At 38.8% G+C, this 13,825-nt stretch overlaps 1 protein-coding gene across 12 annotated transcripts in view; it reads right to left on the bottom strand.

Moving 5' to 3' along the window:
* Mi-2 (chromodomain-helicase-DNA-binding protein Mi-2 homolog) overlaps window positions 1-10,488 on the bottom strand; it is a 71,245-nt gene extending 60,757 nt beyond the window's left edge. For 5 of the 12 annotated variants that reach the window (XM_089234933.1, XM_089234934.1, XM_089234930.1 and 2 more), the window contains exons 1-3: window positions 10,197-10,400; window positions 2,621-2,922; window positions 161-259 (exon numbers count right to left, since the gene is read on the bottom strand). In XM_089234933.1, the coding sequence (XP_089091059.1) occupies window positions 161-259; window positions 2,621-2,922; window positions 10,197-10,281 (486 nt within the window). In that variant the 5' untranslated portion in view covers window positions 10,282-10,400. Of the gene's footprint in view, window positions 1-160; window positions 260-2,620; window positions 2,923-10,196 lie in introns of all 12 variants that reach the window. The other 7 variants (XM_089234931.1, XM_089234932.1, XM_089234936.1 and 4 more) reach the window with 5 other exon arrangements.
* Window positions 10,489-13,825: the final 3,337 nt, after the last annotated feature.

Genomic DNA, 13,825 nt, shown 5'->3' with positions numbered 1-13,825 from the left:
AACACTTCGAGAACCATTCAGTGAAGGTATAAATGCTCACACTTCCGATTTTTTACAAAAAAAAAAAAAACTGCTGTGGAATTCGATCAATGCAGGCAACCAATTAAAGCTTATTGGGACAACATGGAGGGGAAGGGGAAATCGCCAAATGAGAACATACATAATCAACCTTGTCTGCTTTAGGCTTTTTTGACTTTCGGTCAGCAATGTAATCGCTGTCATTGTCGGAGCGAGCACCAGGCTGGGGGCTTTCACTGTCCTGTAAAAGAAATGAGTGAAAGAAATTACAATCAAATTTTTTTTTCTGTACTTCACTGTAAAACAACTATACGAACATTCACTCACCGAGACCAACAGATAAATATTCTGTCGAAAGAAAAATCAACTGTCAGGTAGCATTAATCTATGAATGAACTTGCATAGGCAAATGCTACCCCTGCAATATCAATCAGCACTAAGGTTGTTTATTTTTTTCATTTAAATCAGATTATTTTTTATTTAAATGATTTTTTTTAAACAAAATATATATTTAAATATGTATTACTAACACATTAGTCATTAATCTATATTTTCTTAGAATATATAATTAAATTTTAATTTATAAAAATAATGACTAATTAAAAATATTTGCAAACTAAAGATAAAGAATCATATACTTGTAAGATACATCAGAACATTTAGAGAAAAAAAATACATTTCTTAGATATCTTATGCATATCGTATTGAATAATTTTACCCTCAATAATTGTTCATTTGCTTCATTGAAAACACTAGTTTTGTTGCTTTACATACTCCTAATATGTTTGCTATTTGGAACAAACTACACCAAATGTTGAAAAAATTGTTTCAGCACAGGCAGTCGATGCTTTGGCTGTGGTTAGCATGTTTAAGAACCACATATCACTCTCTGTAATTTCATCTTTATCCAAAACATAAAAGCTATTCGACCACTCAAAATCAGACATTGTATAAACAACCTTAGGGTAAAAAAAAAACATTTCCGGTATAAAATGATTCCAACTTCCCCAAAAATGTTAATGTAATTGCCAGGAACCTAGAGCCACAGTTTTGTTTGATAAATTCAAGACCCTTATTTCTGTCTTCTTTTGTGACATCGATTCCCGTCAGGGTTTAAGCTACAGTCACATTTTTCGCAAAATGCGAAAGAAAATCTTAGAATGCGAAAGAAGTGGTAGCCACTTTTGCAAAACTGCATGCAGGAGGTATGGAACGAATAGACATCCAACCATCAATCATTACATTAGCATTGTCGCAGTTTGCTAAAGCTTTTCTCCCCATTTTTACGAAAGGAATTTTTTTTATCTAACTTAAACCGATTCCTGTACTAGAAATAAACACTGATTAGCTTAGAATAAATGCAGCAAAGTGCGCATCTGTTAATATGATTGTTTATATCTATTTTTATACGTTGAAGACAAGACCTTTTTATTGTTTGATGTTGATGCTTATTTTATCTTTAATTGCAGCTTTTTCTATGCTAGTTAGGAATACCCATTCAGCTAGGGAGCAGTTGCTCCTTTGTACAAAATCAATAGTTTTGGCTATCGATTTCAGAATTGCAATCATGTCCTCGACATTTCTCTTAAACCAATATTTACAATTTTACTGGAGATGTCACTATCTATTTGAGATCTGTGGTCTTCACAAACTTTAGTAACAACTGACCAACTTTAACATAAGATTCAAGCGAATAACAATAAGTATTCCATCGTGCCTCTACAGAAAGTATCAATGCACTTCTCCACCCTCTGTATGATACCATGCTTTTGAGACGATGATTATGAAAATATTTAAATATACAGTACTTGTAACATGCGTTGTTACATCAGTTTTAACTAAATCTACGGCTAGCAGGTTTAAAATGTGGGCACTGCACTCATATATGTAAATCCTAAAAAACCAAGCACTTCATCCAGAGTCTTTCTGGAAGAAACCATATTTGCAGCTATTGTCAGTAACAAAACTTGATATTTTACATTTAAGTTTTCTTCTGTTGATTTCACTGAACTAAAAACCAAATTTGCTACATAATGAGCCAGATGTGTCAATGGTATCAACATAGATGACTTTAACACACTGTTTGATAACACTTACACACACATTTGTGCAGTTCATTATGGATATTTGTCCATCCATCGATTGCCATGCAAACTGTCTGATTTTCTAAGTCTGCTTTACATCCCATAACTTCATCATTGTAAATCTTGAGCAATCACATTTGTCAGCTAAATCAGTACGACTATCGCATGTCTGCTATTTAATAAATATTTATGATTAATTATAATTAAATATTAAATTATTTATTTTATAATTAATGCTATAAATAATATTTAAAAATATAATAAAATAATTTAATAAAAAATTAAATCGTGCTGCATTAAATTAGCTGCATAAATAATTTTATTTGGTTAAAATAGATATTTTTCATATCTGAAATAAATTGATTTAAATCAGTGATTAAAAAAATTTTTTTTTTTAATGTTGATCACAGTTGCAGTGATTTAAATCACTACAACCCTGGTCAGCACCATCTCTAACTTCACAATAGCCACTCATTTCTAAGAGGATGGATTGTCACAGAAAGATCATTCTCACTCACCTCACTCTCTGACACAGCTTTCTTCCTCTTTTTCTTTTTCCCTTTCTTTCGATCACTTTCACCTCTTGCTTTTCTTTTTCTGCCGCGTTCTCGCTTAGGTTTAGGTGGAGCCTCTTCTTCCTCTTCGACGTCTTCATCCTCCTCTGCTTCTTCATCAGGTGGCACATCGTTATCTTCAAGAGGACCATTAGAATTCTCCTCTTCAGCTTCTCCTTCGACAGGCTCTTCCTCGCCATCATCTTGGTCTTCTGGTAAGGTGTTATCATCATCAACTTCCTCTACTTCCTCTTCACCTTCTGTTCCTGGAAATAGTAAAGAACAATTTTATTGAACTTGTTTATCGAAGCAGAATTGTGAAACAAAGTCTTGTCACTGGTTTGAAGCATGGATCTACAGGAAGCATGAACTCAAATTATGCACATCGTTCATGACCTTTGTGAAATTTGAATGATTTGTCAGTTGAAAGTTAGTTACAACACCAAGGTCCACTTCACATATCTTTCTCACCTTTCTCTGTGTTGTCTCTCTTACATACATATATGTTACTGCCAAAGCTTGAAATTCGAAAGTTTGTGAAATGGCAGGCCAGATAATAAATTGGTCAATTTCATTGTAAATTGACCTGCCCAATGTACTAATTTCTGGCTTTGGGCAGCCAGTTTGGGCCAGGGATCTCCGGCCACTTCACAAAGTCTGATAACAAAAGACAAATGTTCTGTGACGATTCAGGATCATCACCAAGTTGGCACATTTTTCTGTGATAATTATGTACACGTTAGTTATGGACCCCAAAGTAGAATGTATTGCATTGTTCTGCAACGAGCCCTCAGCTGACAAAATGTTCTGTGGTAAAAATTCCCGTAATAGCATTTTCCTACACTTTGCTCAAAACACTTCCACATTGTTCTGTCACATACATCATACATTTCAGCATATTGTTTTGGGGGCTATAGCAACCCATCAAACTGCAGCCAAAATGCGGCAACTCTTTTTTCCTTCTTCAAAATTTGTGTGAGATTATATAAAACTGTCTTTATTAATTAATTTCTCCATCATCACAGAGCCGATCCAGTACAGATAGTATATATAGCCACGTATCCCACATTGGCAATGAAAAAAAATGGATCTGGCATCTACCAGACCGTCTTACATCAGATTATTGAACTTTAAGGGATAATATTATAAGAACCTTGCCAGGGACCTCCGGCCACTTCGCTAATTGACCGCACTTCAAGCTTTGACAGTAGGATTATGTATTATAAAGCTACATTGCATGTGGGGGATGAGGAAAACGTACTTCCATTTATACGGTCACGAAGTTCCCATGGGTTACAATAAAGCTTCGTGATGGTGAGAAAAGAGGTAAAAAAAACCAATTGAGAGCTAGAATGAATTTCTTCCTTTTGCGGATGAGACAAGAAGTCTCATCCGCGATCATTAAGGGGTTAAATATGCTAGAACCTAATCTGAATCACCCAGGATCTTTGTCATAAATTAAGACATTCAGCCAGACTGGAGTCATGAACCGTTGGGTTGGCAAACTCAAACCTGGGAGGATATCAACTTTGCTATTTATCAGGAAAAACCGCTCGGTCAACCACTTTTAAACGTGCCAGTGTTGGATCACTTCCAGTTAGAACAATAACTGCCAATACCTAAACTCTCACCAGAAATAAACATAGATGAACTCCAGCAGGAATTCAGAACGTTTTCTTGACTGAAAAACGCAACAACTTTTCATCTACCAGAGAGTACTTGTCACAAGAGCTGTTTACACACTACTGAATATAACAGCGTCCATTGACCAATGGACTATCCTTAGAGGCATATTTAGAGCGGGCCACAGTTATAGGCATGCAAGATGGTAGAGAGGCATGATGATGATGCCAATGCATGAAAGATGGTGAAGAGGCATGATGATGCCAATTCATATACAGGATGATTATAAAAAACTATCCCGACATATGAACCCCGAACTATCATACCATTCACAGAAACTGAATGAAATTTTGGCATAAGGTATTTTGATGTATGTGCTCAAGAATGATATGGAAAACAACAGTGTCACTCTAACAGTTATGGTTACAGTGAGAAAATTTCGAAAATATCAAATGGCAACACCAAGTTTTTTGTATTGGAATGTGATCTCCATTGTGAAAAACCCTAAATAGCATTCGAACGGCAACTGTAGCATGAAAATCACCGGCGGTAGATAGGCTAAAAGTGAGGACAACCAATAAGGACAGAGAAGCAGCATAAAATAAAGCATTTTATTGTGTTTCACAAATTTTCCACATGACCTTGTGGAAGACTAATCAGGCTGGGATCTCAGCCGAAGAAACGGTGTGACGAATGAAACGAACATTAATGCTCTGGTGCACGGCAAAGTCCTTTTTACTTTTTCCTTGCCCAGCTCCGGGGATTTTCGTGCTACAGGTGCCATTCCAACGCTATTTAGTGTTTTTCAGTATGGAGATCGCATTCCAATACAAAAAACTTGGTGTTGCCATTTGATATTTTCGAAATTTTCTCACGGTAACCGTAACTGTTAGAGCGACGCGACACTGTTGTTTTCCATATCATTCTTGAGCGCATACCTCAAAATACCTTATGCCAAAATTTCATTCAGTTTCTGTGAATGGTATGATAGTTAGGGGCCCATATGTCGGTATAGTTTTTTTATAATCACCCCGTTTATGCATATACATTAGATCAATCAGCTATGTAAATGATGCTGGGCGGGGATTCACTCCGCCACCCCCATATCTTTACCCATGGCTAGAGCCCAGGTGAAAATGAGTGGAAAGGTGACAAATTTTAATAATTGGTGGTCAAGAATATTAAATTAGATCATGAAAATAATGGCAAAGTCAAATTTGTTACGGAGTGTCTCAAATTAACTGCGGTTCTCTGTGTCTGAGGTGACTCTACACCAGTTTCATTAAACTTTTGCTTCCTCTACAGTTTCAGAATTTTTTTTTCATCAACCCCCAAATTTCAGCCAACCCATATGATTCTATATTACAGTGAAATCTTGATATAACGATACCATAGGTGCCAATTCCCACACTAGCAAAATATGTAATTTATCATGAGATGAAATATTTTGCATCAAAGAAAACATGCCTCACAAATATAAGGGAAAACTATCCCAGGAGAGATGGCCCCAATATATTTCCCCCATCCCAATTTTTTAAAATGTAAAAATGTCCAGTTTTTTCCCCCATATATTTTCAACAAAACCTACTTTAATGTTTCATCCTCTACTGAAATCAAGGATTAAAATCATTTTGCCAACTTTTGGCATCGTATTTGGTGACAATTGCCAATTTCCCATACGTGATATCCTAATTTCCCATATTTTTGTCCTGAGAACACGTGGTTAGCCTTAGATAACAAGGACTAAAAATGTGTTCATTAGGGATTTTTCATGGAACCAAAACACAATTTGAGGATTTTTCTACAAAAATACGAGAAAAATTATAAGAATCTGGTTTCAGAACAGCAAATTTAAATAAGACTGAAAACTCTAAAGGCCTACGGGTAAATCAGAAGCATCGGCAAACTCTGCGATACTAGGCAAATTGAGAAAAAACCACTGCACAAGAATTATCAATATATCGAGAGGCAGCAGTTTAACATTAGTTTTCGCATTGCCAAATAAGACTTGAAAAAATATTGTTATAGAGGGATTTATTTTTATACAGTATCGTTGTAGTGAGGTTTCAGTTTTTTAATAGCTTCTAAGGCTTCTAACATCACCCACAGATTATATAGTCCCTGGGAAGAGGGATAGGGTCACCTATTTTGGAAAACACTGCCTCTTTAGAACCTCTTCTCAGTTTTGAGATTATACCTCACACACAGTTACCCTTGTTTTTATGAACTCTAATCAACTTGAATAATTATTTCATGAAATCAGTTTGTAAATGGGGGAAAGACGTTCTAAGTAATGTGACATTGTTCGAAGAGACCAACAGGATTACTTTGTAAAACTGAACAGCGTTTGTAGTATTACATTAAATCTCACTTATAAAACTCCCATTTAGAACATTTTTCTGGTTATTAGGACTTTTTTTATGGCCCCAACTGAAATTTGATATTTCCTGTTTAAAGCATTTTATCCGCTTATGTTTTTGACACCTCTTTGAAAAATGTTATAATAAGTCCCTTCCCTCAATATATGCAACACACAACGTTTCTTCATATATGTCCCAAAGCCTAGTAGGGTGGTCAAATACCTCGAAAAACCAAGACAGTCCCGGTTTTGGCATTCCATATTAAGCTGACAAAAATTAGGTTAGAGTGATAAATACTCAATTTTCATTATCGTTATCACTCTTGGACAAAATTATTTGCTACACTGAAAACTATCATTTTTATAAAATTTGTGAGCTTATTCAGTGTTTAATATAGTATATATATCAGTCTTCTGAATGTATCACATGGTCCTGGTTGAACCTCACTTTTCTTGGCATGCCAGGAAGAGACCAAACTCACACATTCAAAACAGGCGGTGTCCGATTTTTACAACATGCTAGCTAATGTGGGGGTGAGTTGGAAATCCATTATTTATGGTGGGTTTCAACAAGGCCCAGGGTTTATCATCGTTATTTTATTATTTTAACTGAGAAATATTTAAGATGGCTTAGTTTTCATCAAAAAATTTACATTATGCCTTGTTTATACAAAGACTTGTCCCAGTTTCTCAGTTGTATCAAATGGCAACCCTACCCACCCTTCATTTTTTAAATAGGTCATGGTTGGTGGAACAAATCATTTGAGTTTGTCATTTTTTTTCAGAGAAGCTTACTTTGATATTTTAATGCTTTACTGGGGTCAATAATTTGGAAATTCTCATTGACGAGCAGCTTAAGTTTTCTGAACAATCTTCAATGGTGGCCAAAAGTGTAAATAGAATGTTGTTTCTTTTTCGAAAAGGTCTCTGGGGTTTCCTAGTCATTCTTCAGCTTTTTTCCACGGCTTAGTTTATCGTTATGCTGTAAGGTAGATCATACTTACAGACGGACATAGATTTGGTCGAGGGGAGGGTGCAAAGAAGAGCCACAGGTGCTCGATGGCACACAGGGCTTAAGCTATAAGAGATGAGATTTTTAAAAATTTTTACATTGGAAAAGCACAGGTGTCAGGGATATGATTGAAGTGTTTAAAATTTTCAATGGGTTGGATAAAATGGACCACGAGTTATTAATACATAGTCAATCAACTGCTTCTACAAGAGACACCATTATTGGTTTGCAAGGGACAATTCTAGATTGTGGTGTTGTAAAATGCTTTTCTCTAATACGGCTGTTAATAAATAGAATAGCTTATGCCCTGGGTTAGTAAATTCTAACACAATTGACTAGTTTAAAAAGAAATGTGATACATGTTGAATTAAATCGAGAAGCTATCCATACTTAGAATAAGACAACCATAAATATTTTTTATGGGCACTGTACTGTTTTATCACGTACATCTAGTTTTAATAATTTAATTTTCAATTGGGTTGCTATATTTTTGAAATATATGACATCCATATTTGTTATGGGTATCTTTCTCAGCCACCATGTTGGACATTTCACCTGTTGTCACCTTGTATTTCTATTTAGATCATGTTTACAGAACAGATTACACTTGTAAACCAAGCTATCACTGCATATGGAATGCAGTGAAATCTCGATATAACGAAAATCTAGAGGGATTTACCATTGCATCCAGTATCATTGTAGTGAAGTTTCACTATGCACTAGATAGCCTACAGGGCCAGACTTAAGCAGATGCAAAGGGTGCAGTCACACTGGGCATCAAAGCAAGATAAAGTGCTTCATTTTCATATTGACCTCAACTTCATAATAAAGTCATAGCTTAAAATTTTTGTTCAAGACACGGAACCCTTAATATTCAGACATTGAACCCCCAGGCCTAGGGTTTCGGCTGAGTCCCCCCCCGCAAAGAGGATGGAAGGGGGGCGGTGCCCCAGATACTTAAACAAATGGGACACTTAATTCTTCATTTTTTGAATTATCAGAATTACATATGGGGGAGACAAAATGCATGCTTGCTCCGGCAGAAAAAGTACCTATTTGCGGCTGGGTGAATAATCAATTCTCTCAACCCGACCTTTCCACTATGGTTCCTTGCATACAGATATTATAGAGCAGTAGTGCTGGGAGCACACTTGTAATTTTTTTCGCTAGGCAGCATTACTGTCCAAATTTGTTACAGAATCGATTCTTCATTATCATGAAATAATAGCCAGACAGTCACTCTCGGTTGCAAATGTAAACCCCTGGCGTGCCAATGAACATTGGAGGAATGGGAGGACCAATTTTGGAGAGCCGCAAAATTTAAGCTGTCCTTGACTAGATATGACAGGTTCGCCAATGAAACAAACTTCACAATTTTGTACATCAATTTGTAACATCTCAAATTTCAAAACTGTTCATGTGATGTTGTAAACCATGATATTAAAAAAATAAATAAAATTGTACTTTATTATGCAAAGCCCCCCCCCCCAACTAAAAAAAAAAGTGTATAAAAAAAAATAATCAAAACATTTCTCATGTTTCAGTCAATGTTGATCTTTATTTCAAAACGTGTGGAAAAAATGAGTGATGATTGAATTTCAGGACTTGAATATAAATATACATATTTATAGGAAAAATGGCGTCAATATTGAAATACTTATCCCGATCAAGATAAGATTTGAGGGGGGCGAAAACAAAAATCAAGGAATTCAAAAATAACCAAGGCAAGTGATAGGTAATATTTCAATCACGAATCCAATGACGACGAGGGAGAAGAAAAAAAAAATTTCCCAACAGCCATCATTGAAACGGATCCAAGATGCTTTTTCAAAAACAGTCGGACATCTTGGAAGTTATAACAATAAAATCAATACTAGAGAAAAGCAATTCTTTTAAAACACAGCCCGAGAGAGAGAGAGGAAAAGATCACCACAGCCAACATACTCTCGTAAAACCCTCCTCCTCCCCCTTTTCTTTAGGAGGAAGCTTTCCACCATACACTCGAAACCTGAAATGTATAGAGGGCTTTTTGGACTCGCCCACAAAAGCCTCGAACCCGGGCTCACCCAGCAGCTACGCCATATTAATATGTTAATGAGTAATACTTATCCTAATACTTATCCCCAGCTCCTTCTTCTGGCACAAAAACATAAAATTGGGATTTTTTGAAAACGATCAAATTCCGCCCGATTTTTTCAACAGACGACACGACGATCACGAGCAGTGATCGCCGATTAAGGACACCCTTGAAAATTCACGATCAAAACAAAAACCATGTGGTTTTGCCGGCGGATGATTTACTATGTGTATCGCAACCGATCAACACACAAACTCGGATTTCTCACTCTCACGTGTTGGGGAAATAAATGGAAATTAAACATCGCATATACAAACATCTAAAGCGATATTAAATAAATAATAATATCTAAACAAAATAATTTTAAAAATCCCAACGGTAAATAAACAAAACTTCGTGATCGGCGGCAATAAGAAAGTTATTATTTTTTTTTTCCAAGAAAAGCCGTTGATTAAATAATAATAATTACCAGCGTAAGAATCATCCTCGTTATCTTCGTTGGGATTATCTTGCTCATCCGCGGAATCTTCATCCCTTCGGATAGGTGTTGGCATTTTTTTTTTTGTTTGGTCAAATATTTGAATTTTTATTTGTTAACACATATACAAAGAGAGACGCGCGGCCAGCCAGACCTGTGCTCGCAACACACAGAGACTTTTCATCTACGCGCGAGAGAGAGAGAGAGAAGATGTGTCCGCGATCGGATTCCCCCCCTCTACTCCCACCACCCACTCTTCTTCCCGAAAAAAAAAAATAATACTAAATGCGCATGCGTCAATAAAAAAAAATTATACGTAATATAAAAATTTTTATATGGGAATTTTTTTTTTTTTTTTGAGAATTTTTTTTTTTGGCAGTTGGATTTTTTTTTTTCAGTGTTTATTAGATGTTAAATTTAAATTGCAAAATTTAATTGAAAATATTGCCCTTATATTGATGAGAGGGGGGTTGTGGGGGATTACAGGCAACCCCAGGAGGGGGCGGCATTGGGATGAATTTTACACATTTTTAATTTTAAACTATAAATTTACTTCGGAGAGACCAGGCCCATGAAAATTCGTTGCTTAGGGCAGGGCCGTAACTAGGATTTTTGCTGCCCTGGGCAAACATAATTCGGCTGCCAAGGGAAAACATTACTTTGCCCCAACCCCAACGTTAAAATTCAATAATTTTATAATGGTGCTGTTCTATGTCCCCACCTAAAATTCCACCAGCCGGGGCAGTTGCCCCCCCCCCACCCGCTTATAGGGTCCACCGAGTATCTGAAACTAGGGGACCATAACACCAAACATGGCCCCCCGCTCTGTCCCTTGCGGGATATAAGCGGATTACCTTGCGGCTGGGCCATGCTGGAAGAACTCTCTTCGGACATCCGGGCCCGGCGAACATTCCCCCGACTCGCAAGTGAAATTAGGGGACCGGCAGGGCCGTCTTTAGAATATCATGGGCCCCCGCGCCAAGTAATTCTACTGAGGCCCTACCTCGCCAAATTTAGAAAATTTCAACCGGTTGTCGTTTTCGTGAGGCCCCTCTTCTTTTGAGGCGCCCGGGTGGGCCCATATGTTAAGACGGCACTGGGGACCGGTTCCGGACTACATCAGGGCAATAACTAGGATTTTTTTGCCCCCCTCCGCACACCTTTAAAATTCGATAATTTCACAACGGTGTTCTTTGTTCCCATCTAAAACTGCCACCCACTAAATTTTAACTCCCAGGGCAGTTGTCCCTCCCTCATGACACCCACAAGAGCATGGCTGTGGCCCGGGACAATTCTCATCATTTTTTGGCTTTCTTACGCTATAAATTAACTGTGGACGGACCCATGAAAAATCTGACCGATGGGCCCGCAAAAGATCCCGGCCCTGCTCTAGGATGTAGGGCCCATGCCCTCCCTCTAGTTCCGGCCGTGGGGCTGACAGGGCTCCAGCATTGGGGCCCCGAGACAATTATCGCCATTTTTTTTCATGCTGTAAATTCACTATAGAAGGGGCCCCGTGAAAAAGTCTAGCTTGGGAGCCCGCTAAAGATTCCAACCTAGTTACTCTGCTCCAGAATGTGGAACGGGTGACGTGGACTTATTGATGAGGGTCGGGGGGGGGGGCTGACAGGACTCCAAACCCCGGGACCCTGGACGCACGTAAGTTTTTTTTTTTTTTTTGAATTATTCATTTTCTCTAGAGAGGCCGGTGAAAATTCCTGACCTGGGGTCCCATCCAATATCACTGCCTGGTTCCGAAATATGGTTGGGGGAGTTGGAACAAATTCAAAAAAATTTAAATTAAGGCCGCTTAAAGTGGTCCGGAACTGGGCCACTGATCTCTGAAGTCGGATTTCCTTCTGTTGAAGCACTGGGCGCAGAGGAAAATATCCCCCCCCCCTATTAAATTAGAAACAAGTGTAAAGTAATAGGGATTTGCGGGGGGCCCTCAGAAAACGGGGCCCTGACCAGGTGCTCCCGCCGTTGAATACTCCTCTGTCTAAAACAGGGGTTCTCAAACTGTGCACCGTGGTGCCCTGATGAGCTGCCAACCTATGTCGGGGGGTGCCGCGGACGGTGGCCCCAACAAAAAGTATTCCGAGAAGATTCTTTGTTAAACCGCTCTGGGGAGCCGCGGGTGGGTAAAGTCTGAGAAACTCTGGTCTAAAGTGATCTCTAAATGTACCGAGGGCAGTGGCGTTATAACGCATGGGGCCACCTGGATATGGCCAGACGGCCTCGAGTTTAGGGGGGGGGGAGCTTGTGATAAAGAAATTTGGTTAAAATTTTCGAGAGTAAACATGTAAATTGATTAGTAGGAATTTCTAGCCAGGTAAGGGCCTCAGAAAAATCACTTAGCCAGAGGGCCCATGAGCCGTGGGCCGAACATGGGTGAGTATACATGCTTTAATAGGTGCAATGTTATAAAATTATCAGATTCAAAAGTGGAGGGGGTGGCAAAATCCCGTTTGCACCAAAGGGATTCGGCAGTAAATTTCCCTCAGACGATTTGCCGGGGCTATTGTCGGTGAATTATTTTTATTTATACAATATTGTTTGGCCGAGGCCTACACAAGAGGATGCGGAATGATCCTCTTGTGTAGGCCTCGGATGAATTGAATTGCCCCCCCCCCCCAAAAAAAAAACCACATATATACTCACATTCCTTGTTACGGCCCTAATCTGCAATGTAAATTGTGAATGTGGAGGCCACCTCAAGAACATGGGGGGGGGGGGGTGGTCTGGGCAAGTGATGTTCAGGTTGCTCTATCTCAGAGGTCTTCAACCTTCTTCTAGTCGTGAGCACTGCCTGTATCCTTCATCCAAAAAAGAGCACCGCCTTTTTGGCAAGTTCGACATACGAATCCATGAAATAAAGATAATTTCCATCCCTAGAACGCAATTTGTACAAGGAATTTAATTGGAACATACGTTGATCAAGTGCTCGCGAGCACGAAATCAGTCACGAGCATCGAGCACTCTGTGTGCTCGATTTAGAGAGCACCGTGGTGTTCGCGAACAACCGGTCGGAGATGCCTGCTCTATCTGCATGGAATTACCGGGCTGCCGACTTACATGAAAAATTTGGAAAATTTTAGCACCATATCTCATAATCACGAGGACCTACTGACTATGCACTCGAAGACCCGGGGCGTGCCCAGGTAAGCCCATGCATCAAGTCGGCAAAAGAATAGTAAATACTGATATTTTTCGATGACTAAATAAACGATGCAGTCAGCATCAGGACTACAACTACTGTATGTGGGAGGGGATCAGAAGCCGGTTCTCTGGATATTTTTCAAGTGTAAGCGAATGATTATTTTGACGTAAAAAATCGCTCCTCCCCTCCTCTTTGCACACTAAAAAATCAGCCCACTTTTAGTAGGTGACATAAAAATAGCCCCTTTCAGTTGGCGCCTTCTGCGGCAGCGTAGTTCGTGGGATTTAAGATCCGGCCCTGAAGTGGATCTCGCTGGTTTGAGCACCTATTTTCCTGGAGGAATGTTTACGAGGAGCATGTACGGTTAAGTAGGTCTGCACACCTGACAAGAGGGGGACACCGAAGTCATTCTCTGCATCCTTTTGATCGCTTATTCAACATAGGGAGTTGATAAAGCCCC

This window comes from Pholcus phalangioides, unplaced genomic scaffold, assembly GCF_987345545.1.
Source record: "Pholcus phalangioides strain wild (caught in Gottingen) unplaced genomic scaffold, Ppha-v1.0 ptg000008l_1, whole genome shotgun sequence".
NCBI lineage: Eukaryota > Metazoa > Arthropoda > Arachnida > Araneae > Pholcidae > Pholcus > Pholcus phalangioides.
Note: the sequence above shows the minus strand (reverse complement) of the source record. Positions and strands in the feature narration are given on the sequence as shown.